This window comes from Corythoichthys intestinalis, chromosome 6, assembly GCF_030265065.1.
Source record: "Corythoichthys intestinalis isolate RoL2023-P3 chromosome 6, ASM3026506v1, whole genome shotgun sequence".
Taxonomy (NCBI): Eukaryota; Metazoa; Chordata; class Actinopteri; order Syngnathiformes; family Syngnathidae; genus Corythoichthys; species Corythoichthys intestinalis.
The window spans coordinates 10,466,055-10,492,032 of record NC_080400.1 but is presented as its reverse complement, the minus strand read 5'-3'; the positions used below and the strand labels follow the sequence as shown (position 1 = coordinate 10,492,032).

The 25,978-nt window shown below is 39.9% G+C and overlaps 1 protein-coding gene across 4 annotated transcripts in view; it reads right to left on the bottom strand.

Annotated features, from left to right (window-relative positions):
* The window catches only part of LOC130916983 (amyloid beta precursor like protein 2-like), a 191,277-nt gene that overhangs the window by 92,478 nt on the left and 72,821 nt on the right, over positions 1-25,978 (bottom strand). For all 4 annotated transcript variants that reach the window (XM_057837997.1, XM_057837999.1, XM_057837998.1 and 1 more), the window contains exons 2-3: positions 7,250-7,423; positions 771-900 (exon numbers count right to left, since the gene is read on the bottom strand). In XM_057837997.1, the coding sequence (XP_057693980.1) occupies positions 771-900; positions 7,250-7,423 (304 nt within the window). The remainder of the gene's footprint in view (positions 1-770; positions 901-7,249; positions 7,424-25,978) is intronic.

Genomic DNA, 25,978 nt, shown 5'->3' with positions numbered 1-25,978 from the left:
CATACAAAAAATATAACATTTCGCTTACTAACATAATATGTACATTCTTTACAACAACCATACTTACGGACAAATCTTGTCCAAGGATCATATAAGCACAACAGAGACGTTGTGCAGCCATATTGAACAGGCAAGAAAAGAATAAACCATGTCGCAAAGCGACCACAAGAGTTCGCTGTTGGACAGCACAAAATGTCTTGCTGTAAAACTTACCAAAAGGCAAAATACTTTCTGAGCGGGACATGTGCGTTAATTGCGTCAAATATTTTAACGTGATTAATTTAAAAAAAATTAATTACCGCGTGTTAACGCGATAATTTTGACAGCCCTAACAAAAACATGAAAACATTTTAGTCAACTGAAATTTTTTTTTTTTTTAATTACCGTAAAAAAAAAAAAATTAACTATTGTGTGTTAACAAAATTAAAACAAACTGAAATTAACTGCACTTCATCTTAGTTTTCAAACTTAATCTCCATAATCTAATTGACTAAATACATATTTGTTTGTTTTCTTCAGTTGTATTTTATTTTTATTTTTCAACCTTCACCTGATAAATTACCTAAAGTATGAAAAACCAATACAAAAACATCTAAAAACTATGTATAAGTATAACTAATCATTTAAAGAAAAATTAAAATGAATAAAAACAAGCAAACACCTCTAAAAACTGAGAGAGCGAAATAACAAAATCGAAATTGAACAGTTGTTTTTTCCCGTGCTGATTCGACCATGTGACATATCGAAATTTGGAGCGTTTGCTTACTTACCGAGGCATTTGAAAGGCACCACGGTGTGGGCGTGCCCCTTGCACACCTTCTTCTCCTTCTTGCACCAATTGTCGATGCGCAGTGGCTGGTTTGCCTCCACCACGTTGGTGATCTGGAGCTCAGGGTACATCTGTCAAAAACAAACCAGAGTAGAGCTAAAACGATTAATCGAATAATTCGAGTAACTCGATTTTAAAAATTGATCGGGCAATTTTCTCTGCCTCGTGGAATCTTTTAATTTTGCCTGCTCTAAGCATGACGTTTTGCCCGGACTACTTTTAATGCGGTGTACTGATGTCACGTGCGTACAGGAAGAAGACAAAGGCGATGGATATATTTGATTTCAACTAGACCTGAACGATATTGCAAAAAACGATTTTTGGGGGGCTTGCGATATACTGCGATATTATATTGCGATATTAAACAGCAAAACCCTATCTGGAGGTGAGAGCATGCGAGAACAGAATTACAGACGCCATGACTTTAACATGATATTATCGCGTACATACTTTGTTTCGATCCAAAAACTCCATGTAGCATGTATCACTGTGTCAAGACACAGTTGTGAATGGCTGGATTTTGGGGGGATTTTATGGGTGAAATATGGTAATATAACAAGGGTCACGATGCAGAAATTGTAGACATCAAGGACTGGTCGAGATTTTCTTTTTCATATATTTACCCTTTTAAACGTTTTTTTTTTTCCCCAACTTTTTTTTGTTTGGATCAATTATTTATCATCTCACATATCGGAGAAAATGCGACAGTAACAAAAAAAAAAAATACAATTAAGCGATAGTTATGAGGTAGATATCCGTGACTTTTTTACAGACGCCATTTTTTCATTGTGACATAATTTGTTTAAGTTTAAAATATGTGAGTGAATAATTTTTTTAAAGTCATTTTTTAAAAAAATGAAATATGAGACATCAATGATTGATTCTTAGCTAAAAACGACAGACATTTTGAATTATATATATAATTAATTGCCTTCTTTTTATGGCTGGTTTGAAACAAAAGCGGTTGCGCGACGGCTGTAAACGGGGGTTTTCAGGGTAAAACGGACAAATTGAAAATAGTTTAGGGGCTTAATGTGCCATGAAACTGCTATGGCAGCATATAGATATATTGTTCTATCAAACACAACAGTTGTTTTAGCTGATAATACAGCAGTTTCTTTTAAAGAAGAGTGCAAGAGCAGAAACTGCTTTTTCAGTCTTGTGTGTGTTTTCCACCATATATATCTATATATCTATATATCTATATATCTATATATCTATATCTATATATATATATATATTAGGGCTGTCAAAATTATCGCGTTAACGGGCGTTAATTAATTTTTAAAATTAATCCTGTTAAAAATTTTGACGCAATTAACGCACTTGGCCCAGCTCAGACAGATTGAAATGACAGAGGAGTGAAAGGCCCACTTGTTAATTGTGTTTTGCGGAGTTTTTCTGCCCTCTGCTGGCGCTTGGGTGCGACTGATTTTATAGTGTAAGTAATTATTGCCATCAACAATGGCGGGCTACAAGTTTATTTTTTGATTGAAAATTTTACAAATTTTATTAAAACGAAAACATTAAGAGGGGTTTTAATATAAAATTACTATAACTTGTAACTATAACATTTATCGTTTAAGAACTACAAGTCTTTCTAACCGTGGATCACTTTAACAGAAAGAATGTTAATGCCATTTGTGGATTTATTGTTACAATAAACAAATACATTACTTATGTACAGTATGTTATATGTATATATCCGCCGTGTGTCTTATCTTTCCATTCCAACAATAATTTACAGAAAAATATGGCATATTTTAGAGATGGTTTGAATTGCGATTAATTACGATTAATTAATTTTTAAGCTGTAATTAACTCGATTAAAATTTTTAATCGTTTGACAGCCCTAATATATATATGACCTCTGACTCATTTACAGACTGCTTTTGATTCTTTACAAATATCTCTTCATAACCACAGATTAGTTTTAAATGCTGAAAAAACTAAATACATGTTTTTTTCCACTTCCACCATTACTGACAATAACTTATCCGGAATCAAATCCCTAACTGGTACCCAAATGACTTTAACTGACTCATACAAATACTTAGGAATTTGGATTGACAGTAATTTATCATTCAAAACCCATATTCGTCGTCTAATCCGTAAACTTAAATTCAAATTTAGCTTCCTGTATAGAATCAAAGGCTGTCTGTCAACTTCTAACCCTAAAACCATTGTGTTATCTTCTTTTGTTTCTGTCCTTGATTATGGGGACATCCTGTATTGTCATGCATTTCCATCAACTCTTCATCAGTTAAACCCGGTTTATCACAGTGCACTACGTTTCATCACCAATGACAATTTCTGCATTTCATTGTACCCTTAATCAAAACGTTGGATGGTCTTCACTACAGTCAAGAAGAAATATCCACCTCATGTTATTCATCTATAAGGCTTTACTGTGCAAAGCAACAGTCAATCATTCATCTTGGTGATTTTAAATCTCTTTTGTCTGATGTTTTTACTGATCAATGTAACTGTTTCCGTTAGTGCTCAGGCCTCTCTTGTAAAAGTGATGCTAACCTCAATGACTACATGAAATTAAAGTTGCACCGATACCGATATCAGTATCGGCAGGGGGCGCCGATCCGGCCCGAATTGGTGGTATCGGTATCGACGAGTACCAACATTTAGGGCGCCGATATCATATACTAGCATCACTTGAACGCAACTGTACTGTCCTCCCCGAGGGATCTAAATTCCCAAATCCCGACATCCGTATAATTTTGTCTCTAATTTACCAAAAGAAATAACACTTTTGTTTTAAGTAATAAATGTGTTCACACCAACGCAAACCTGTGATGATACGCTGCTCATACAGACATGGCATTCACAAGCGGTTAGCATGCGTTTACTAGCGCCTACTGTTAACACAACGTTGGGATTAGAAAGGATAAGACCGTGGGATACTATGCAAACTCACAGTTTCATGATGAACAATGAGTGGCAAATTAAGCGTGCCTTACTTCAAACTCGTCCTGTTTATTAAAGTCGATTGTCATATGTTGGTGTTGTGCAGTAATGAGTAGAAGTGACTTCTGTGGCGTTAGTTAACTTTCTTTCTTTTTTCCCAGAAAACATTCACGCGCACTCTAGATATCATCAAATAGCAACCTAGATGTCCTACGTTAGATCCCATACATTAGCTGCGTGAGCCCAGAGTGACGCGTAGTCCATATACTACAATGATGAATTAAAAACCGCCATGACTGAATGGAAATTAAGCTGGCCGAATCAATCCATACCAGTGACTATAGATAATGCTGCAAATACTGTTGATGTATGATGGCATTGTTATTGTTGCTTGTTAGCAAATAAAAAAACATTAAAAAAAAAAAGTTGTAATTTCTGTTTCAGAGTATTACATGTATTGAATTGTATCGAAAATCGTATCGTTGTATCTCCAGAGTGGTATCGGAATGGTATCGGTATCGGCCAATACTGCACAGCCAGGTATTGGTATCGGTATTGGGCCCAAAAAATGGTATCGGTGCAACACTACATAAAATAAAAATAAATGTTTTTTCACTTTTTTTTCTCCAAAGTATGATTTTTAAAATATGTATATATATGGCGGAAAACACAGACAAGACTGAAAAAGCAGTTTCTGCTCTTGCACTCCTCTTTAAAGACCAAATGTGAAGTATAAGTTTGGCTAACCACGTTTTTGAATAAAATCAATGGCTAAACAATTATAAGCATATTTCCGTTATTTTTTTTGACGAAACCCTTTCAGATTCTTTGTTTAACCCATAGCAAAGCCCTTGACAACGAAAATGCTTTTCTTCGACAATCTTCGGAAATGACGTCACACCAAAAACTGCGAGGGGACTCCGCCATACACACAGTATTGTTGCATTGCTTCTCGGTAAGATGCCACGGCGGTGTGTGGCGATATATTGTTCTCAATCTAAAGAAAAGTTGAATGAGTGGCTGAAGGATAGCAGGGCACGTAAATGGACATCTTTTGTTCGCACTAAGCGAATGAATTTCACGCCATCATCGAGTTGTGTTCTCTGCTACAAAGACTTCGAAGATGCCTGCTTCCTCAACCGCTCTGCTTATGATTAAGGATTTGCAAAAAAGTAAGTGTGATTTTCTGATAGATGACTGATGACTTTGTCAAAACAGAGCTGCCAACTGTTGTGGAACAGTGCTTAATTTGTAAATCATAAGGTGTCGGAACGCAAATTACATATGACAGCGCAGGGATGACGGCACGTGAACAGGTCCCGGAACATACTGTATTCGCCCGAAAAGGGAAATAGAAAGGAGAGGAGTGAATGATGGCTTGCTTCACTTTATTGTGGCAACAGTTAAATAACAAATAACAAAAATAACAGCGGACTGCTGCAACATGCGACCGCCAACTTCGCTCTCACGCCGCACTCTTCTCCTCACTTCCCGCTACGTCACCACTCTGCTGTCTGATGGCCCCTTCACGGGCCCGCACACAGTTACGGACATTACATTATGCAGAAAATGGTGCTGAAAACAAAACGCAAATGCCCACTTGCCATGCTGTGGGACTTTCCTTTTTTCTTTCTTTTCTATGTGCTTTTCTGACTCGTTTTGAACCATCTTCCTTCTTTTTGAAAAAAGACAGTAAATGCAACAGTCTTTTTGGCTTGTTGAAATATCGTTTCATCCTGGCTGCATGCTCCCAAGATGACGCAAATTTCAAGTTTTTTTTTAAATGTCAGGAGTATGATTTGTTGGTCCAGCTTCTCAGTGCACCAACAAATCTCCGACTCTTTAATATGACATTAATTTTCATAAACTACATGCAATTCTTGGGATTTGTTGTATAAATGAATTTATGCGTATTATTATTTTATTTTATACTGTAATGTCCTAACTGTGTGTAATATTCTGATATAATGTTTTTCAAGGCACCCTAAAGTGCACACAACGTTACTCTTGTTTTGGTCACGTGACGTGGGAGTGTGATAGAGAGGCACAGACTCTATCTATCGCTCCGCACAGCCTGCTGAGAGCCCCAAGCTGTGTTCATAATGTTAGCTCCATGTGTTAATAAAGAAACAAAGTTGTCAGCACGTCGTGTGTTCGATACCTTTGTCAACAAAAAGCTCATAACAAGACACTATGCACGATCCGTTTAAGAGACGCTGATATTGGAGAGCTGTGAGTAGTAGGAGGCGAGGGGGAGATGAGCGAGAAGCAAAACTTTGCGGTCGAATGTGGCGGCAGTCTGCTATTATTTTGTTTTCTTATTGTTGCCACAATAAAGTGGAGAAAGCCATCAACGACTCATCTCCTTCTTTCCCCCCAACGTTTTTATATTATTATTTTATATGCAGAGAGCTGCCGGATCTGCCAAAATGTCCATGAAGTCTGATTATTATTTTTTTTAAACAATGTCATCAGATAGACAAAAACATAAAATTATGTGCAAATGCCTGCATCTTCAAATCATGAAGATAATAACAGCCTATATTTTACCAATCTTGTAATCTCGATGGGTCTTGTCTCCATTCCATGTCAGGTAGTTTAGGCACATTGTTTGCATCCTGATTGGCGTCTGGCTAATACATGTTAGGTCCAACATAAAATTCCAACCTCCTCTTCTTCCTCCAATTCTTCAAAAACTTGGATGTCCTCCCTTGCGCTCGATCTATCGCTTATATCGCTGTTTGAATCATTGTTTGAAGGGCTTTGTATGGCGGCCGTATGGAGCGCTGCCATCGCAGTTCTCGGTGTGACGTATCACTTCCGGGTTCGTCCCCTTTCAGGCTCGAACTTCGGAAATATACATATATACATGTAAATTATTTTATTTTTATTTTTTCATGCTTTATTTGTTGGGCAATGTTTAACTACTTTAATTGTGACCCTATTTGGCATGTTATGAAATTACTTCACATTTGGTCTTTAGAAGAAACTGCTGTATTTTAAACCAAAACAACTATTGCGTTTGATAGAAAAACATGTCTATGTGCTGCCATAGCAGACTCATGGCGCATGAAGCCCCGAACTATTTTTAATTTGTCCGTTTTACCCTGGCAACCCCCGTTTACAGACGTCGCGCAACCGCTTTTGTTTCAACCCAGCCATAAAACGAAGGTAATTAATTATTTTTATTATTCAAAATGTCTGTCATTTTTAGCTTACAAGCATTAAATGATATTTCATTAAAAAAAAAAAAAAAAAAAAACGACATAAAAAAATATTCACTCGCATATTTTAAACTTTTAAACAAATTCCGTCACAATGAAAAAAATGGTGTCTGTAAAAAAGTCACGGATATCTGGCGCCATCTAGCGTCGTGAATGGGTACAACGTCAAGACCGCGAATATAAGACGACCCCCTCTTTTTCTGTCATGTCTCAATGCAAAAAACACCGTCTTGTATTCGGGCCAATACGGTACTTTTCAGATTTGGTGACTCACCTCTTGGCAGTATTGCAACACGCCTTCTTTGCTACCCAAGCAGCCCTTGGTTCCGGACGGGTCGGGTTCCCAGCGGCCCGTTTGGATGTTGACGTGCATGTTGAGCTTGCCGCAGAACATGGCCACTTGTGGCTCGGCCACGGCGAACCCAGTGCCCGCGTTGGCTGCTAGCGCCTACAACAGTCCAAAAAAAAAAAAAAAAATGGAGAAATCAACAATTCAGAATTTCAGATTTAAGTCAGAATTTCAGATTAAAGTCATAGTGTTTAACTGCTGTAATCGTGAATTATTTATTAGTAGTAACTTATTCACGAGCGGTGTTAAGAGAGTTTTGTTTGGTTTTGGTGTGTTGGGAGTGAGGCGCGCTCTGTCACGACTCACAAACCAGAACATTCCTTTCATGTTGCTCACATGGATCATTCACTCTATTGCTCCCTTAAATAAAGGCTGCCGCCTCAAGTTTATTTTTTCAAACACAGGGAATATGCGATTAGTGTTCAGTAAACCCTTGAAATTCTTCATAGATTTTTCTCTGTATGTGTCCGTAGACTCAAATGCATCTTAATAAAATATTAGTAAGATAGTTTAAAATCAAATATTTGGTTCATTAATTATGATTAGTTATTAGGGCCGGCCCTAGGTGACAAGGTGCCCTAGACAAAATGTGGAGCTAGGAGCCCCCCAACGCTCCAAAAATATTTATGGCGGAAAACACAGATAGGGCTGAAAAAGCAGTTTCTGCTCTTGCACCCCTCTTTAAAATAAACTGCTGTATTTTAAGCCAAAAGAACTGTTGTGTTTGATAGAGTAAAATGTCTATATACTGCCATAGCAGTTTCATGGCGCATTAAGCCCCCGAACTATTTTTAATTTTTTCGTTTTACCCTGAAGACCCCCGTTTACAGACACGCGCAACCGCTTTTGTTTCAACCCAGCTATAAAAAGAAGTAATTATATTTATTATTTGAAATGTATATCATTTTTAGCTTGGAATCATTAATTGATGTCTAATATTTAGTTTAAAAAAATACTTTATTAAATGATTCACTCGCATATTTTAAACTTTTAAACAAATTATGTCGCAATGAAAAAAATAGCATCTGTAAATAGGTCACAGATATCTACTTCATAACTATCGCTTAATTGTATTTTTTTTGTTACTGTCGCATTTCCCCCGATATTTTAAATGTTAAATAATCGATCCAAACAAAGAAAAATTGAAGAAAAAAAAAAACACGTTTAAAAGGGTAAATATTTGAAAAATAAAATCTCGACCACTTCTTAATTTCTGCAATTTTTACATTGCGACCCTTGTCTTGTTATATCACCGTGTTTCACCCATAAAATGCCCACAAAGTCCGGTTGTGACCATTCACAACTGTGTCTTGACACTCGGTGATACATGCTACATGGAGTTTTTGGATCGAAAAAAGGTAAGTACGCGATAATATATAATTAAAATTGTGGCGTCTTTAATTCTGCTCTCGTGTGCTCTCACCTCCAGTTAGGGTTTTGCTGTTTAAAAAAAAAAAAATTTTTTTTTTTTGAAATGCCCTCCTGTTCAAAATTTTTATCCCCCCAGAAAATTGAGATTTTAAGCTTTCCAATGATGTATTACACATGCAATTTTGAAATTTGGCCAAATTGGGGTCTCAGAGCGGAACTTCAAGTCACCTGAGGGTGTAACGGTACACAAAAATCTTGGTTCGGTACGTACCTCGGTTTTGAGGTAACGGTTCGATTCATTTTCGGTACAGTAAGAAAACAAAATGCAAAATATAAATGTGCTAGTTGTTTATTACACACCTTTGTGCTTTCACCAATAGGAACATTAGCCTATACAAAGCTAGAATTCTGCTCAAAAAGTTGCGGGTATTTAAAGATAATCCAACAACAATTTGCCTTTCAGACCCCGTGTATTGGTCAGCTTTCTTTCTGAAAGAAAGAACAAAAAAGAACTCCTGTGCTAAAGAGAAAAGCAATCCCAATGACAAAGATTTAACATGTATTTTACAAATGAATGCCTCAATGAATCATTTTTTTTCTTAAGAACGGTTTTCAAAAGCTTTATTGGTGGATTTTCTCAAGTTAAAGCGCCACACAGAAATTAATACATTTAATTGTGTAAGCAGGATCTGTGTATAATTCTTTCACTGTTCTCGCGGCGGCCACGTTATTGCGCCGTTGACGTTTCTGGTTTATTTTGTCCTACCGTGTTGGTCCTCATTGTAGTAGAGAAAAGTGAGTAAATGTAATCTACACAAAGAAACTGTAACCCAATCGACTCACAGCCTCGAAAAGTAAGGGTTACATTATATATATATATATATATATATATATATATATATATATATATATATATATATACACACATATATATAGACATATATATAGACATATATATAGATACATATATAAAACTACATTTAAAACAGTATTTTACAAAAAAAAACTTTTTGTATACTGTATATTTTATTCAATAAAATTTGTTCAATAATTATAAATAATTATTATTATGATAGATACATTTTTAAATTAGAATATTGTACAAAAAAAATATGCCAATATTTTTGTTATTTCATAATAACGATAAAGCGCGTCTAAATTTAAACGTAGAAATATTTATTCTACTATAAACATGAAAAATCTGATCAATCTGATTAAAAAAAAAAAAGCTCTTTCATTTTGTTTTGTGTCTGAGCCACCGTTTGTGCTGATGATGACCAGCCGAGCCGCCACAAAGCAAGTGCTGCGTAATCAGAGGCTGGCTGACTGGCTGGAGCTCGTGATGAGCTGCCGACACAGAATGCACATACACATCGACACACACAAACAAAAGTTCCCATTTGCTCTTGAGAGAACATAACAGACAGGTTTTCGGTAATTAATCGAGAATGCACTCACCCAAAAACATGCCTATAGGTTCTAGGGATGGGGCGATACACTTAATCTCACGATACGAGTCACCTCGATATGGCAGGGTAACGATACGATACGATATACTATTTAATAAAAAGATCTATTTTTGTTTCAGTTGCACACTCAAATGCAATACAAACTGCAGCTGCAAAATGCAATTGTGATCGCCTGTCATCTCATATCATGTCGCAATAATATTATAATATAATATTCTCATAATATTACAGTGTTTCCCACAGGATTTTAGGAGACTGTGGTGGGAGGGTCTCTGACCAGTGTTTCCCATAGGATTTTTTGAAACTGTGGTGGTGGGCTGCATCGGAGTCGGACAGCCTCACCATGTTGTGCCACGGCGATTTTTTTTTTTTTCTTCATTATTTTTTTCCCCCAAGAAGAACCATAACAAAGATATATTTGAAATATTTCATTAGCTAGGCTAATGTTATAGCTCTCAGCTACGGTACATGTATGTAAAATGCGTAGCTGATTACAGCTACGTTACCCTATGTAATAATGCGACTTTTTTTCTCGTAGCAATAGTACGACTTACATCTCGTAGTGACTCAGGGTTGGCAACCCAAACTGTTGAAAGAGCCATATTTGACCCCCCCCCCAAAAAAAAAAAAACCAAAAAACAAAACTGATACAGTATGTCTGGAGCAGCAAAAAATTCAAAGCCTTGTACAAGCCTTATAATTATCAATACTAGCTATATTAGCCTACTATAAAAATGACTAAGTTGGCTAGAAATACATAATTAGCCTTCATGATTAAATGTTTATTTTCCCCGCAGTGGATCCTATAGCGCACCACGTGACTACTCTGTTGTATGATGCCACCACACGTTTAACTTCATTACAATATTAATGAATTGAAAGAATGTTTGTGTCATGTTTGTCCTCCTAGAAATCCTATTAAAACAAAAAATATATTTCCCTCCCCCATCTTTTTCCATAAAAAAAAAAAAGAAAAAAAAAAAAAGCAGCGCTAAAGAGCCGCATGCGGCCCGAGAGCCGCGGGTTTCAGACCGCCGTCGTAGTCCTCCTTTTTCCTTTTTATTTGACCCTCGTAAGTACTACATTACCACAACAATAACAGTCCTTCTGTCAACTGACCTATTTACAGGACTGGGGGAATTCTAATAGTCGTGTAAAGAGTTTTACTTGATTCGGTGAGAAGGTGAATAGTTTTTCCCCCGTTGTTCGTGAACTAAATTTCCACACAAGCGCACATCGAGGTACCATTAACTTAGCAAGGAGACGTATGAGAGTCATTTTTCGAGTGTCCCAGAGCTCGCGAAATTGGGGGGGGCGCATTCATCAAAGTTTCGTCAGCCGTAATTGTCTGAAGTTGGCGCGCCGGTGTTGTGCCGAAAAATAGCCACTCCACGCGAAATGTCCCCCCTGATGGGAGCGCCCACACGTCACTCGTACAAACAGCCTTTTCTTACCAATCGATGGACACGGAAACAACGTTCTTGTACCGTGAATATGTATCATTTTACTCTGCTTGAACTAATAAATATTTTACTGTGACCAACGCTCTGAAAATAGAGCAAGGCTTTATTTTGGGCCCCGCCTCTCCGCGCAAGTTCAATCAAAGTTTGCTTTACGTCCAAGACGGCCGTCCACCGCTCACTTTCGCCGAAAAGTCCGATCCAAACTATTGTAATGCCCCGGATATGGGGAAGAAGGAGAGAAGTCTGTATTTGCTTACCCACTTGATTGTGGTAACAATAATACAGAAAAACAATAACAAAATAACAGCGTGCTGCTAAGACATGCGACCGCTATCTCTCGCTATCTCGCTCGTTCTCCCATTCTTCCTACTCGTTCCCCTTGCGTCTCCTAAATAAATAAATAAAATACTACTCTAAAATGCTACTCTACTACCCGCGCGCGCTCTCGCGCGAGCCTCGTTACGCACTCTGTGGAAAGTATCTAGGAGTGGGAACCTCTTGTTACCGCACGATACGATAGGATTTGCGATACAAAGCTTACGATAATGATGATCTGACGATACGGCGATACAACGATTATCGATACATTGGTCAGGAAATCATTCTAGGATATTCTACAAACAACTAATAAACAGAAAAACAAGCTTCTGCTGTGAATTGGAATGAGTTTATCACTAGTAGACGTCCAATCCATTTGAACTGAACTTCAAATGGATTGAACGTCTATGGCCGTCAGTGGCAGTCAATGCCAGGCAATGAGGTAAATTTGGGCCATTTGAGGTCATTTACCTGTTAATTTTTAGTTACTTCCTGTTAATTTGGGGGTATTTTATGGGTCACTTCCTGTTTATTTTGTGTTAAAGAACAAGAAGTGACCTGGGAATCGCCCAAATGAATAGGCAGTGACTCAAATTCAACAGGAAATGACCTGTATATAAAACGCAAGTGACCTGTAAATGCCCCGAAAATCGGACAGAATGGCTGTGAATACTCTAGTGTCCAATGAATGGACGTTACTGTATTCTCACTGTGTTATTGTAAATTGTTTTTTTTTTTAAAAAATTGGGGGTGCGCAATAATATCGCATGTCACAATAATTTATGAGATAAATTATTGCATACTAAAATTTGTTATAATCACCGTTTCAATATTTTGTCACACCCCTAGTGGAAACGTCCCTTGATTACTCGATACACACTTCCAAGGCCCAGCGCACTTTGTTACATCACTACCCAAATCACAGTCCGAAAGTAATTTGAAACCTGAACAAAACATCAACTCTCTCTAGTGAAAGAAAATGGTCCTTTCTTTTTCTGATTGGTTGTCCCACCAATCACTCAATCAATCAGAAGGGACAATTCCCCGTTCTGATTCATAAGCTCAATCCCATCCACTTTCATCTCTTTGCAAAAGTGAAATTCTACTTCAACTTATTTCGGAAAAGGAAAATGTCAAGCTCTTGAGAGTGGCTACATCACCGTCATGCTTGTTCCACATCATCTCAAGTGGATTTGTTCCGTTCCGGGCAGCAAAATGAAGTTCAAAGTAGGTAGGGAAGAAACTCAGAGAGGAATACTAAATAAGCGATCTTAAATTTTGTTTAAAGGCTCTTTTAAAATATAACAAAACAAACGACAAGCAATGTTTTTCATGCATAAAATATGCAATTAAAATCAAAATCAACTTTACAATTTCATTGAATTGGGTCCAAAAGGCTAATTTATCAACAACATAAAATGTCTGTTTAACACACAGGTGTCAATCCCGTTGCCCGGGGGGCAAATTGGGCCCACCACATTACTTTTTGCGGCCCTCAGAGTAAATTATGAGCATCAAATGAATGTTTTTGCAAGGACAAATTTTAAACATATTTTTGTAACCATATATAAATGATAGAATAGAACACCTTTATTGTCATTACACAAAGACAGAAATCACAGTATATTTAGTGTTTTTTTCCCTTTATGAAATCTTAATAGATAAAAAAAAAAGTAGGGCTGCCAAAATTATCGCGTTAACGGGCAGTAATTAATTTTTCTGATTAATCACGTTAAAATATTTGACGCAATTAACGCACATGCCCCACTCAAACAGATTAAAATGACAGCACAGTGCAATGCCAACTTGTTACTTGTGTTTTTTGGAGTTTTGTCGCCCTCTGCTGGCGCTTGGGTGCGACTGATTTTATGGGCTTCAGCACACATGAGCATTGTGTAATTATTAGTGTTGCACCGATACCATTTTTGGGCCCGATACCGTCACAGATACCTGGCTGTGCAGTATCGGCCGATACCGATACCATTCCGATACCACTCTGTTTGCAAAAAAATATACACACATATATACATATACATATATATATATATATATATATATATATATATATATATATATATATATATACATACACATATATATGTATATATACACACACACACACACACATATATATATATATATATATATATATATATATATATATATATACTAGGGCTGTCAAACGATTAGAATTTTTAATCGAGTTAATTACAGCTTAAAAATGAATTAATCGTAATTAATCGCAATTAATCGCAATTCAAACCATCAATAAAATATGCCATATTTTTCTGTAAATTATATATATATTCTGTAAAATAAATTGTTGGAATGGAAAGATAAGACACAAGATGGATATATACATTCAACATATGGTACATAAAGACTGTAGTGGGCATTTCACTCTACTGTCATTTAAATCTGTCTATGCTGTCCTCACTCCGAAGCGTCTACTTTTTCCAAAGCTAGACAGCTAGTGAACGACGCCTTAATAATTAGACTTCTTCCTTTTTCATCTGATTTATTAATAAAATGGCTTCAAACCATTGTCCTCTTTAGACCGTCGTAAAACTACAAAAAGTACACAAGCATTGCATTAGCAACAACGTTAGCTTGCACGCTATACAGGTTCACTAAACATAAACAAAAAGCGTCTCATACAAAAAATATACCATTTCGCTTACTAACATAATATGTACATTCTTTACAACAGGCATACTTACGGACAAATCTTGTCCAAGGATCATATAAGCACAACATTATCAGCCCGAGACGTCGTGCAGCCATAATGAACTGGCAAGAAAATAAACCATGTCGCAAAGCGACCACAAGAGTTCGCTGTTGGACAGCATAAAAAGCCTTGCTGTAAAACTCACCAAAAGGCAGAATACTTTCTGAGCGGGACATGTGCGTTAATTGCGTCAAATATTTTAACGTGATTAATTTAAAAAATTAATTACCGCGCGTTAACGCGATAATTTTGACAGCCCTAATATATACGTATACGTATAAGGGATGCAATGATACAGTTAAGTCACGGTTCGGTACGATTTTCGATACAATTCAATACATTTAATGCTCTGAAAAAAATACAACTTTTATTATTATTATTCTTTTTAATGCTTTTTTTTTATTTGCTGACAAGCAAAAATAACAGTGCCATCATATAAACAAGCATTTTAGTGCATAATATTTATGTGCTTACTTCTTACTGATCTGAAGAAATTTTGTATAAAAGTGCTGAGAACAATCTTTACTGTTTGTAAAGTGGGGCACACCGTTGATTGCTACAGCTCTCTTAGCAGTTATATTTACCATATAAGCATAACATCCTATTTGTGGTCTGAGTCCATCTGTGTCATGTACTGAATTAACAGTATTTGCAGCATTATCTACAGTCACTGGTATGGATTGATTTGGCCTGCTTAACTTCCATTCAGTCATGGCGGTTTCTAATTCATCAATGTAGTATATGGACTACGCGTCACTCTGGGCTCACGCAGCCAATGGCATGGGATCTAAGGTAGCACATCTAGGTTGCTATTTGATGATATCTAAAGTGTACGCGCGAGAGTTGCCATGGGATCTATCATAGGACATCTAGGTTACTATTTGATGATATCTGGTGTGTGCGCTTGAGTGTTTTCTGGCCACAGAAATCACTTCTGCTCATTACTGCACAACACTACCATATGACAATCGACTTTCATAAACAGGACGAGTTTGAAATACGGCGCTCTTAATTTGCCACTTATTGTTCTTAATGAAACCATGAGTTTGCTTAGTTTCCCACGGTTTGAACCTTTCTGATCCCAACGTCGTTATAACAGCAGGCGCTAGCTCAAGCTTGCTAATCGTTAGTAAATGACATGTTAGATGTACAGCGTAACATCGCGGATGCGCATTGTAGTAAACATCCTTAATATTGAAGATGAAAGTGTTTACTTCGTTTGGTAAATTTCGAGACAAAGACATACAGATGTCCTGCATCGGGATTTGGGAAGTTAGCTCATGTGGGGAGGACAGTACATTTGCATTCAAGTGATGCTAGTAGATGATATCGGCGCCCTAAATATTGGTACTCGCCGATAACGATACCACCAATTCGGGCCGGATCGGCGCCCCCTATCGATACTGGTATCGGTATCGGTGCAACTTTAGTAATTATTGACATCAACAATAGCGGGCTACTAGTTTGTTATTTTTATTGAAAATTTTACAAATTTTATTAACACGAAAACATTAAGAGGGGTTTTAATATAAAATTTGTATAACTTGTACTAACATTTATCTTTTAAGAACTACAAGTCTTTCTATCCATGGATCGCTCTAACAGAATGTTAATAATGTTAATGCCATCTTGTTGATTTATTGTTATAATAAACAAATACAGTACTTATGTACCGTATGTTGAATGTATATATCCGTCTTGTGTCTTATCTTTCCATTCCAACAATAATTTACAGAAAAATATGGTATATTTTATAGATAGTTTGAATTGCGATTAATTACAATTAATTAATTTTTAAACTGTAAATAACTCGATTACAAATTTTAATCGTTTGACAGCCCTAAAAAAAGTTTATGAAAACATAAAAACACATTTTATTAACTCACTGATCGCTGCCTGCTCTTCTTAGTATATTAACGTGTTTGAGTGTGCCTTCCCATTACCTTGACAATTGTAGACTGTATAACAATATGCCCAAATATGGATGTTCCTGTGTTTTCCAATATGCCCTGAATGAATACAATGGGCGACTGTGGCTTGTCAGACTGAGCTCATCATCGTTCTAGCCAGAGCTGGTGTTCAAGGTCATAACTTGAGGTGTTTTACCCCTACTAGAGATGTTTTTCTGTAACTTGAGTTGTTTTTACCAGGATATGCTATAGTAAGTTTCGGTTTTGTTTCTTTGATGTCAACACATAAATAGAGGCATGCTCTGCATTTCTCTTTTGTCCACATGCGCAGAGCACACTTTGTGCGTGGCTCTGCGTCTGTATCCGAGAGCTCTTGTTCATAAAGCCTTCGAAGCAGGCCATCTTTGGTTGGGTCTGATTCATTTCTCTAATCGAGCTATCGAAGTAACAATTGTCTTGGAGTTCAAACTTGAGCTTCCTTGACAAAAACCACCAAAACATTTATAGGTTTTCGTATTTTAATGAGGATAGCATGCAAACAATGACAGAAGGCGGAAAAATAAGTAAGTGAACCCTCTGCCTAAAGAGAGTTAAAGAGCAATTGAAACCAATTTTTATATCAGGTGTGTTCCCAATCACTGATGAGTGGTTTAAAGCTGCCCTGCCCACTATAAAACACACACCTGGTAAGAAATGTCTTGATGAGAAGCTTATTTTGATGTGCATCATGGCTCGGTCAAAAAAGCTTTTTGAAGACCTGCGATCAAGGATTGTTGATTGTATAAAGCTGGGAAAGGATACAAAATAATCTCTAAATGTCTGGATGTTGATTGATTAACAATTACAGAGTTGTCTACAAATGAAGAGAGTTTGGCACTGTTGCTTCCCTCCCAAGGAGAGGCCGTCCGCCAGGTGACGCCAAGAGTACAGTGCAGAATACTCAGAGGTAAAAAAAGAACCCTAGAGTGTCTGCTTAAAGTGCCTACCACGGATAAAAAAAAGTCTTAAATAGCCTTATTATATCAATTAGAATAATATTTTGAGACGATTTGACTATATACAACAATTTGGCAAAGCGCAGATGACGAGAAATTTGTCTTTTAAGTCGCCGTTTAGCCACGCCTACCATTATAGGGCTCTAGCGTCCCTAACAGGAGGATGACTTCGGCAGGGTCATGGTTTCATCTGATTTAGAATTTAGCTCATTTAGAGGGAATTATTCAGAACGAGGAAAATGCAACGAAGAGAGCCGCAAAATGTCATTGTTTGAGTCTCTACTCCTATATTTTTACAGGATATTCTATTTTCCCCAATTTCTAAATAAATGGTATGGTCATGACAAATAACAGTCTTGTGCTAAATGGAATATGAAATAATAAAAATGCATTTATTCAGTACGACATGGCAAAATTACTCCATAATGGTCAAAACTGTCGACTTCACATTTACTGTCGCAGCTCCCGAACGATATTCTGTGCCACCGTAGTTAGTCAGGCTTTTGTCATTTCCCTGCCCCCGGCTTTGGAGAATGTAAACAAACCAAGAGGTGTGACAGCTAGCCGACATACTAACCCAAACTGAGTGACGTCTCAAAGTCTTATTTTCGCTTTTCAAAGCGAAAAATCACACAAAACTAGCCCGGGCCAAGTCACACGGCGCCGGGGTTGTCGATTGTCTTCACCGATCGGCGAGCAAGTTACAGCTCGTTCCCCTGCTACGGACAGGAGAGCTCGCCGGGGAAACAGCTGGAGAGTACCGCCGGACAAACCGGCCGATGTCGGAGGCGCGCGTAGCTGCCACATGGTCAACACGAATATAGCGTAAAATAATGCTTTACTACATGGCGAAGACGTAAACAGAGAGCGGCGTGCAGTTGTTGTGCAGCTAACATGGCAGGATGTGTCTGAGGAGAACTTTTCTACATGTCCGTCCATGATCAAACGTCAGTAAATAGTCCTTTATTTAAAGAAAGTTTGTAGTGTTTTGTAATCGCTGTATTCACGGACATTTTTAATGCAAATTTTTGATGGGGTTGAAAATTTGACAGAATAGCGAGCACACAAAGAGGGCAATAAGCCGAGTATAGAGGGGTGTGTGCAAACAAGCCGCCGGTCGTCGGTGGAGTCTGCATTCTCGGTGGACAATCAGCCACAAAATGCAAGCCACATCCGTATTAAAACGTGTGCCATGATCCCAGTATTTGACATCGATGTTTACTCACGTCCTCGTAAGTGCAATGGGCCCACAGTAGTAGGGCTTGTTCTGGCCAATATCCGCGGTGAACGGGAACCTTTTGAAACCCAAAAAGGCTCACAAGCCTCTCCCTGGCGCAGCAACAATTTTCTGCAGCTGTTTGGCTGGCGTGATGCGAAAAATAAACGAATTAATCCGCAAAATCAGCTGAATCCGCGATCCATCTGCATGCTAAAAAGCAATGCTGTACCCGGGTGACGTCACATTCACATTCTTCCTAAACCCAAGACTAAAGCCCGTCAATTTTCATGGCGCGGGATTCAAAAATTGAATACCGTAATTTTCGGACTGTAAGCCGCTACTTTTTTCCTTCATTTTAAATCATGCGGTTTATAGTCCAGTGCGGCTTATTTGTTGATTTATTTGGGTTAATAGGTAACACTTCATTTGACAGCAGCGTCATAAGACTGTCATAATTATGACATGACACTATCATGGGCATTATTGAATGCTTGTGTCATTAAGTGTCATCCAGCAAATTATGTCACTAACCCCATTTATGTCCAGCTTGGATCTTTTACATCCATTCAAAAGTGAAATTGTTAGGTCCTCTTCCCCTTCCTTCTGAGACATGCCCACCTCCAGCAGGTGTGCATGTTTTTAATGATTACAGGTCAGACGAGTGGAGCGGCCACACCTGAGGGCAATTAACATCAGCCAGCTTTAAAAGCCAAGCAGACGCTCCACCTCGTCGCCCGATCAACTTGTCTGGTTTCGCCGTCAGTTGCTTCTCGCATTCTTTATATGATATCATTGATTCCCGGCTCACGATTACTTTGCTCTCGCCCCAGGTCCTGTCTTCTGCGCGCTCCTTGTCGGATTCTACGCCTGCCTCCTTCCGAGCTTCCACGCCTGCCTCCTTCCGAGCTCCCACGCCTGTCTCCTCCCAAGCTCCCACGTCTCACGCCGGCTCACGAAGCAACCCCCATCCGCCACGTTATCTCTGGTGTCTGTAAATAAATATTACTCACCGCAACCACCGTGTGTCTGCACTTAGATCCCTCCTCGTCGCACACCCTAACAGTTTGATCGGGCCATAATGGATCTCGCAGACAAACCCACCGGCTCACCCACGTCACTCCGAGACCACCACCAAGCCATTGACTTCCTCTTCCATAAGGTAACGGACATTTCCCACTCACTCCAGGCCATACAAGCACAACTCTCCCCGCCTCCCCTTCGCCGCGCCGCCGCCTCGCCAAGCCACGTTCCCGTAACTAACCTGGTGTCATCAGCTGCAGACCGGGAGCCGCACGTTCCCGCACCGGCACCTTACGATGGAAACCTCGGTACGTGTCGGGCTTTTTTGGTCCAATGCAGCCTTGTTTTCGAACTACAGCCGTCCATGTATCAAGGGGACCGTACAAAGATTGCTTACCTCATCGGCTGCCTTCGCGGAGCGGCTTTGGAATGGGCCTTATGGAGATAGAATAGTGCCAAAAGAAGTGAGGTTGTAAAATGAAAATTCTTCCTGTAAAATGACCATTTTTAACTAAAAAACACTTGTATTACCGACTTTTTCCTTTTGTAATAAACATGAAAAAAACACAATGTAAAAAATACATTATACAAGTGTTTTTTTTCCAATTACAAGTGATTTTTTTTGTTCTACGGGTGTTTTTTCTTAGCTACAGGTTAAAAAGTTTTGTCTCACCCTTGTCGCGTTTTATGAGACAAAAAAAATACTCGTAACCTAGTTTTAAAATAAAAACATACCTGTAAAATGACTCATCTTAACTAAAAAACACTTGTATTTTAACTAAAAAAACACTTGTATTTCCAAATTTTTTCGTTGTGAAATAAACATGAAAAAACAATATTATAAAATTTCTTCAAGTGTTTTTTTCCTCATTTACAAGTGATTTTTTTTGTTCTACGGGTGTTTTTTCTTAGCTACAGGTTAAAAAGTTTTGTCTCACCCTTGTCGCGTTTTATGAGACAAAAAAAATACTTGTAACCTAGTTTTAAAATAAAAACATACCTGTAAAATGACTCATCTTAACTAAAAAACACTTGTATTTTAACTAAAAAAACACTTGTATTTCCAAATTTTTCGTTGTGAAATAAACATGAAAAAACAATATTAAAAAATTTCTTCAAGTGTTTTTTTCCCCCATTTACAAGTGATTTTTTTATTTTTCTACAGGTGTTTTTTTCTTTGCTACAGGTGAAAAAGTTTCGTCTCACCCCTTGTGGCGTTTTCTGAGACAAAAGTCACTTGTAACCAAAGATGAAAAAATCTACTTGTACATCGAAATAATATGTTGTAAAACACAAAAATATCATTCCAAGTCGTGGTCAAAAGAAGACGTTAGTTAAGAAAGAACACAATCTAGTGAATAGTTCTTCGGGTGTTTATCTTTAATAATCTACAAGTGTTTTCTGAGCATGTACAACTAAATTTCGGCCCAAGCATGTGATGTGAGGCAAAATTCAGACCAATCGGAACGGCGATTGTTCAGGAGGAGGGCGGGACACACCATTGCCGACCTGCTCCTTCTTGCTTTATTCATCACGGCAGAGTACGACAGAAATGGCAGAGCAGCTCTGCCATTTCGGCCATTACGGCAGAGTACGACAGAAATGGCAGAGCAGCTCTGCCATTTCTGTCGTACTCTGCCGTGATGAATAAAGCAAGAAGGAGCAGGTCGGCAATGGTGTGTCCCGCCCTCCTCCTGAACAATCGCCGTTCCGATTGGTCTGAATTTTGCCTCACATCACATGCTTGGGCCGAAATTTATTTAGTTGTACATGCTCAGAAAACACTTGTAGATTATTAAAGATAAAACACCCGAAGAACTATTCACTAGATTGTGTTCTTTCTTAACTAACGTCTTCTTTTGACCACGACTTGGAATGATATTTTTGTGTTTTACAACATATTATTTCGATGTACAAGTAGATTTTTTCATCTTTGGTTACAAGTGACTTTTGTCTCAGAAAACGCCACAAGGGGTGAGACGAAACTTTTTCACCTGTAGCAAAGAAAAAAACACCTGTAGAAAAATAAAAAAATCACTTGTAAATGGGGGAAAAAAACACTTGAAGAAATTTTTTAATATTGTTTTTTCATGTTTATTTCACAACGAAAAATTTGGAAATACAAGTGTTTTTTTAGTTAAAATACAAGTGTTTTTTAGTTAAGATGAGTCATTTTACAGGTATGTTTTTATTTTAAAACTAGGTTACAAGTATTTTTTTTGTCTCATAAAACGCGACAAGGGTGAGACAAAACTTTTTAACCTGTAGCTAAGAAAAAACACCCGTAGAACAAAAAAAATCACTTGTAAATGAGGAAAAAAAACACTTGAAGAAATTTTATAATATTGTTTTTTCATGTTTATTTCACAACGAAAAAATTTGGAAATACAAGTGTTTTTTTAGTTAAAATACAAGTGTTTTTTAGTTAAGATGAGTCATTTTACAGGTATGTTTTTATTTTAAAACTAGGTTACGAGTATTTTTTTTGTCTCATAAAACGCGACAAGGGTGAGACAAAACTTTTTAACCTGTAGCTAAGAAAAAACACCCGTAGAACAAAAAAAATCACTTGTAATTGGAAAAAAAACACTTGTATAATGTATTTTTTACATTGTGTTTTTTTCATGTTTATTACAAAAGGAAAAAGTCGGTAATACAAGTGTTTTTTAGTTAAAAATGGTCATTTTACAGGAAGAATTTTCATTTTACAACCTCACTTCTTTTGGCACTATTCTATCTCCATAGGCCTCTTCAATATGGGAGCAGAGTTCTTCCGTGTGTGTGTCGTACTCCCGCTTCACGAAGGAAATGCGCAAGATCTTCGATCATCCAGTCCGTGGCAAAGAGGCAGCCAAGCGGCTAATGTCCATTCGCCAGGGGCCTCGGAGCGTCGCCGAATTCTCGGTTGAGTTCCGGACGTTGGCCGCGGAAAGCCGGTTTAATGACGCGGCTCTCCAGGAAGTGTTCACCCGCGCCTTGAACGAATCCCTCAAGGATGAATTGGCCACACGGGACGAGCCCAGTTCCTTGGAAAACCTGGTTCTTTTGGCAATAAATATTGACAATCGCTTACGCGAGCGAGAAAGGCAACGCAGAGAAGAGCTGGACGCCACACGCAAAATCTTCCCTGCCCTTCCACTACTACCGCCACTTCCTGCCCAGGCAGCTGACACTGTGCAGGCGAAGTCGCCCCCTTCTGACAAGACTGAGCCAATGCAGTTGGGCCGCACAAGGCTGTCCCTGGAGGAGCGCACACGCAGGTATAAGGCTCAGTTATGCATTTACTGCGGTGAGGGAGGGCACTTTATTCGTGGCTGTCCGGTGCGTCCGGGAAATGGCTCGCCAATAGAGGAAGGACTATTGGTGAGCCACATGTCTCACAATTCTTCACGCAGACTCCAGCTCACAGCCACCCTCTCCAGGAAGGGCCAGTCTCACACAGTCACCGCCCTAGTCGATTGTGGTTCGGACGAAAATTTTATTGATGAAGGCCTGGCAAACCAGTTGGGGCTGTGCACGCACCCACTTCCTGCCCCGTTAAGGACCACAGCACTGGACGGACAGCCCCTGTTTAACGTGAACCGACGGACTGAGGCCGTCGACGTCATCCTGTCAGGCAACCACCGAGAGGTGAGCTCCTTTTTGGTTTTTAGTAGTCCTCGAACACCGCTCGTCCTTGGTCTCCCATGGCTTAAAACTCATAACCCCTCCATAGACTGGACACACCCTAAGGTAACTGCATGGAGTGACTACTGCCATACTCACTGTCTTAAATCTGCTCTAGTGCTGTCTGGTCCGGTCCGGGAATTGGGGCCGCCCGACCTGTCTGCGGTGCCGGAGTGCTACCATGACCTTGGGCAGGTATTTAGTAAGGATCACGCGCTGTCGCTTCCTCCCCACCGTCCTTACGACTGCGCCATCAACCTTCTTCCTGGAGCGACTCTCCCCAAGGGTCGTCTTTATAACATCTCGCTTCCAGAGAGGGAGGCGATGAAGTCGTACATCACCGAGTCCTTAGCCTCGGGTATTATTCGCCCGTCCTCCTCCCCCGTTGGTGCGGGGTTCTTTTTTGTGGGTAAAAAAGATGGAGGCCTAAGACCCTGCATAGACTTCCGTGGCCTGAATGAGATCACCGTTAAAAACAAATACCCTCTTCCGCTGATGGATTCTGCGTTCACCCCCCTCCAGGGCGCTACGATTTTCACGAAGCTAGACCTACGTAGTGCCTACCACCTCGTCCGTGTTAAGGAGGGCGATGAGTGGAAGACTGCCTTCAACACACCCATCGGTCATTATGAATATTTGGTTATGCCATTTGGGCTCACAAATGCCCCTGCTGTCTTCCAGAATTTGGTTAATGATGTACTCGGTGACATGATTAATAAGTTTGTGGTGGTCTACTTGGACGATATTCTGGTGTTCTCTCCCACACCACACGAGCATGAGAACCATGTTCGTCTAGTGCTCCAGCGGCTCCTCGAGAACAGACTGTATGTAAAGGCTGAAAAATGTGAGTTTCATGTTCCAGAAACTGCCTTCCTTGGCTACATTGTGGGGCGTGGGAAGCTGCGGATGGACCCGGCAAAAGTGACTGCTGTTCTGGACTGGCCTCGCCCCTCTGACAGGAAGCAACTACAACGCTTTCTCGGTTTCGCCAACTTTTATAGGAGATTCATTCGCAATTACAGCCGGATCGCAGCACCCCTCACGGCCCTCACCTCCACCGCAAAACCGTTCCTCTGGTCCGACGTTGCAGACGCCGCTTTCAGCGAACTCAAGAGTCGTTTCACCTCAGACCCCGTGCTGGTCCACCCCGACCCGTCACTCCAGTTCATTGTGGAGGTTGATGCCTCGGAGTCGGGCGTGGGTGCGGTGCTCTCCCAACGCCAGCCCACTGATGGCAAAATCCACCCATGTGCCTTTTTCTCCCGCAGGCTCTCACCCGCTGAACGCAATTACAGTATCGGGGACAGAGAGCTCCTAGCAGTAAAATTGGCTCTGGAAGAATGGCGTCACCACCTGGAAGGCACACCACAGCCATTCCTCGTGCTCACGGACCATAAGAACCTAGAGTACCTCAAGGCGGCTAGGAGACTGAATCCACGACAGGCCAGGTGGGCTTTGTTTTTCTGCCGTTTTGACTTTGCTCTTTCTTACATCCCAGGCTCCAAAAACACAAAGCCCGACGCCCTGTCTCGTCAGTTCCAAAGCATTGAACCTAAGGAGGAACCCGCGCCGATTATTCCTCAAACCCGCTTCCTGGCCTCCGTGGAATGGGAGATCGAACGCAAAGTAAAGGATTCCCATGGTGAGCACCCAGATCCTCGAGCCGGTCCCCAGTCTAGCCTGTTTGTGCCCCAGGGTCTCCGTTCCCAGGTCTTGGAGTGGGCTCACTCATCCCGGCTGTTCTGCCACCCCGGCATCCGTAGGACATTGGCTGTACTACGCCAGCGGTTCTGGTGGCCCTCCATGCCAGAAGATACTAGATCCTATGTCCTAGCCTGTACGGTATGTGCGCGCAGCAAAACATCAACCAAGCCCAGCTCTGGACTCCTTCGCCCACTACCTGTCCCAAGCCGACCCTGGTCCCACATAGCCCTGGATTTCGTCACTGGTTTGCCCCCTTCCAAAGGAAACACTGTAATCCTCACTATAGTGGATAGATTCTCCAAAGCCGCTCATTTCATTCCCCTTCGTAAACTTCCGTCAGCCACGGAAACTACAACCCTGCTCACTAACCATGTCTTCCGTTTGCATGGCATCCCGACAGATATAGTCTCCGACAGGGGACCCCAGTTTACTTCCCAGGTCTGGAGGGCTTTCTGTGCGGCCCTGGGCGTTGGCGTGAGCCTCTCCTCCGGTTACCACCCCCAGACGAATGGACAGTGTGAGCGTACCAACCAACAGCTCGAAGCAGCCCTCCGCTGCACCACTCAAGCTCACCCCAACACCTGGAGCGATCAACTGCCCTGGATTGAATATGCGCACAACTCCCTGCCGAATGCCTCTTCAGGTATGTCACCATTCCTGTGCTCCTTGGGGTACCAGCCCCCATTATTCCCATCCCAGGAAAGTGACATCGCCGTCCCGTCTGTCCAAGACCATATCGACCGTTGCTCCGGAATCTGGGAACAGGCACGCGCAGCGCTCCTCCGTGCCTC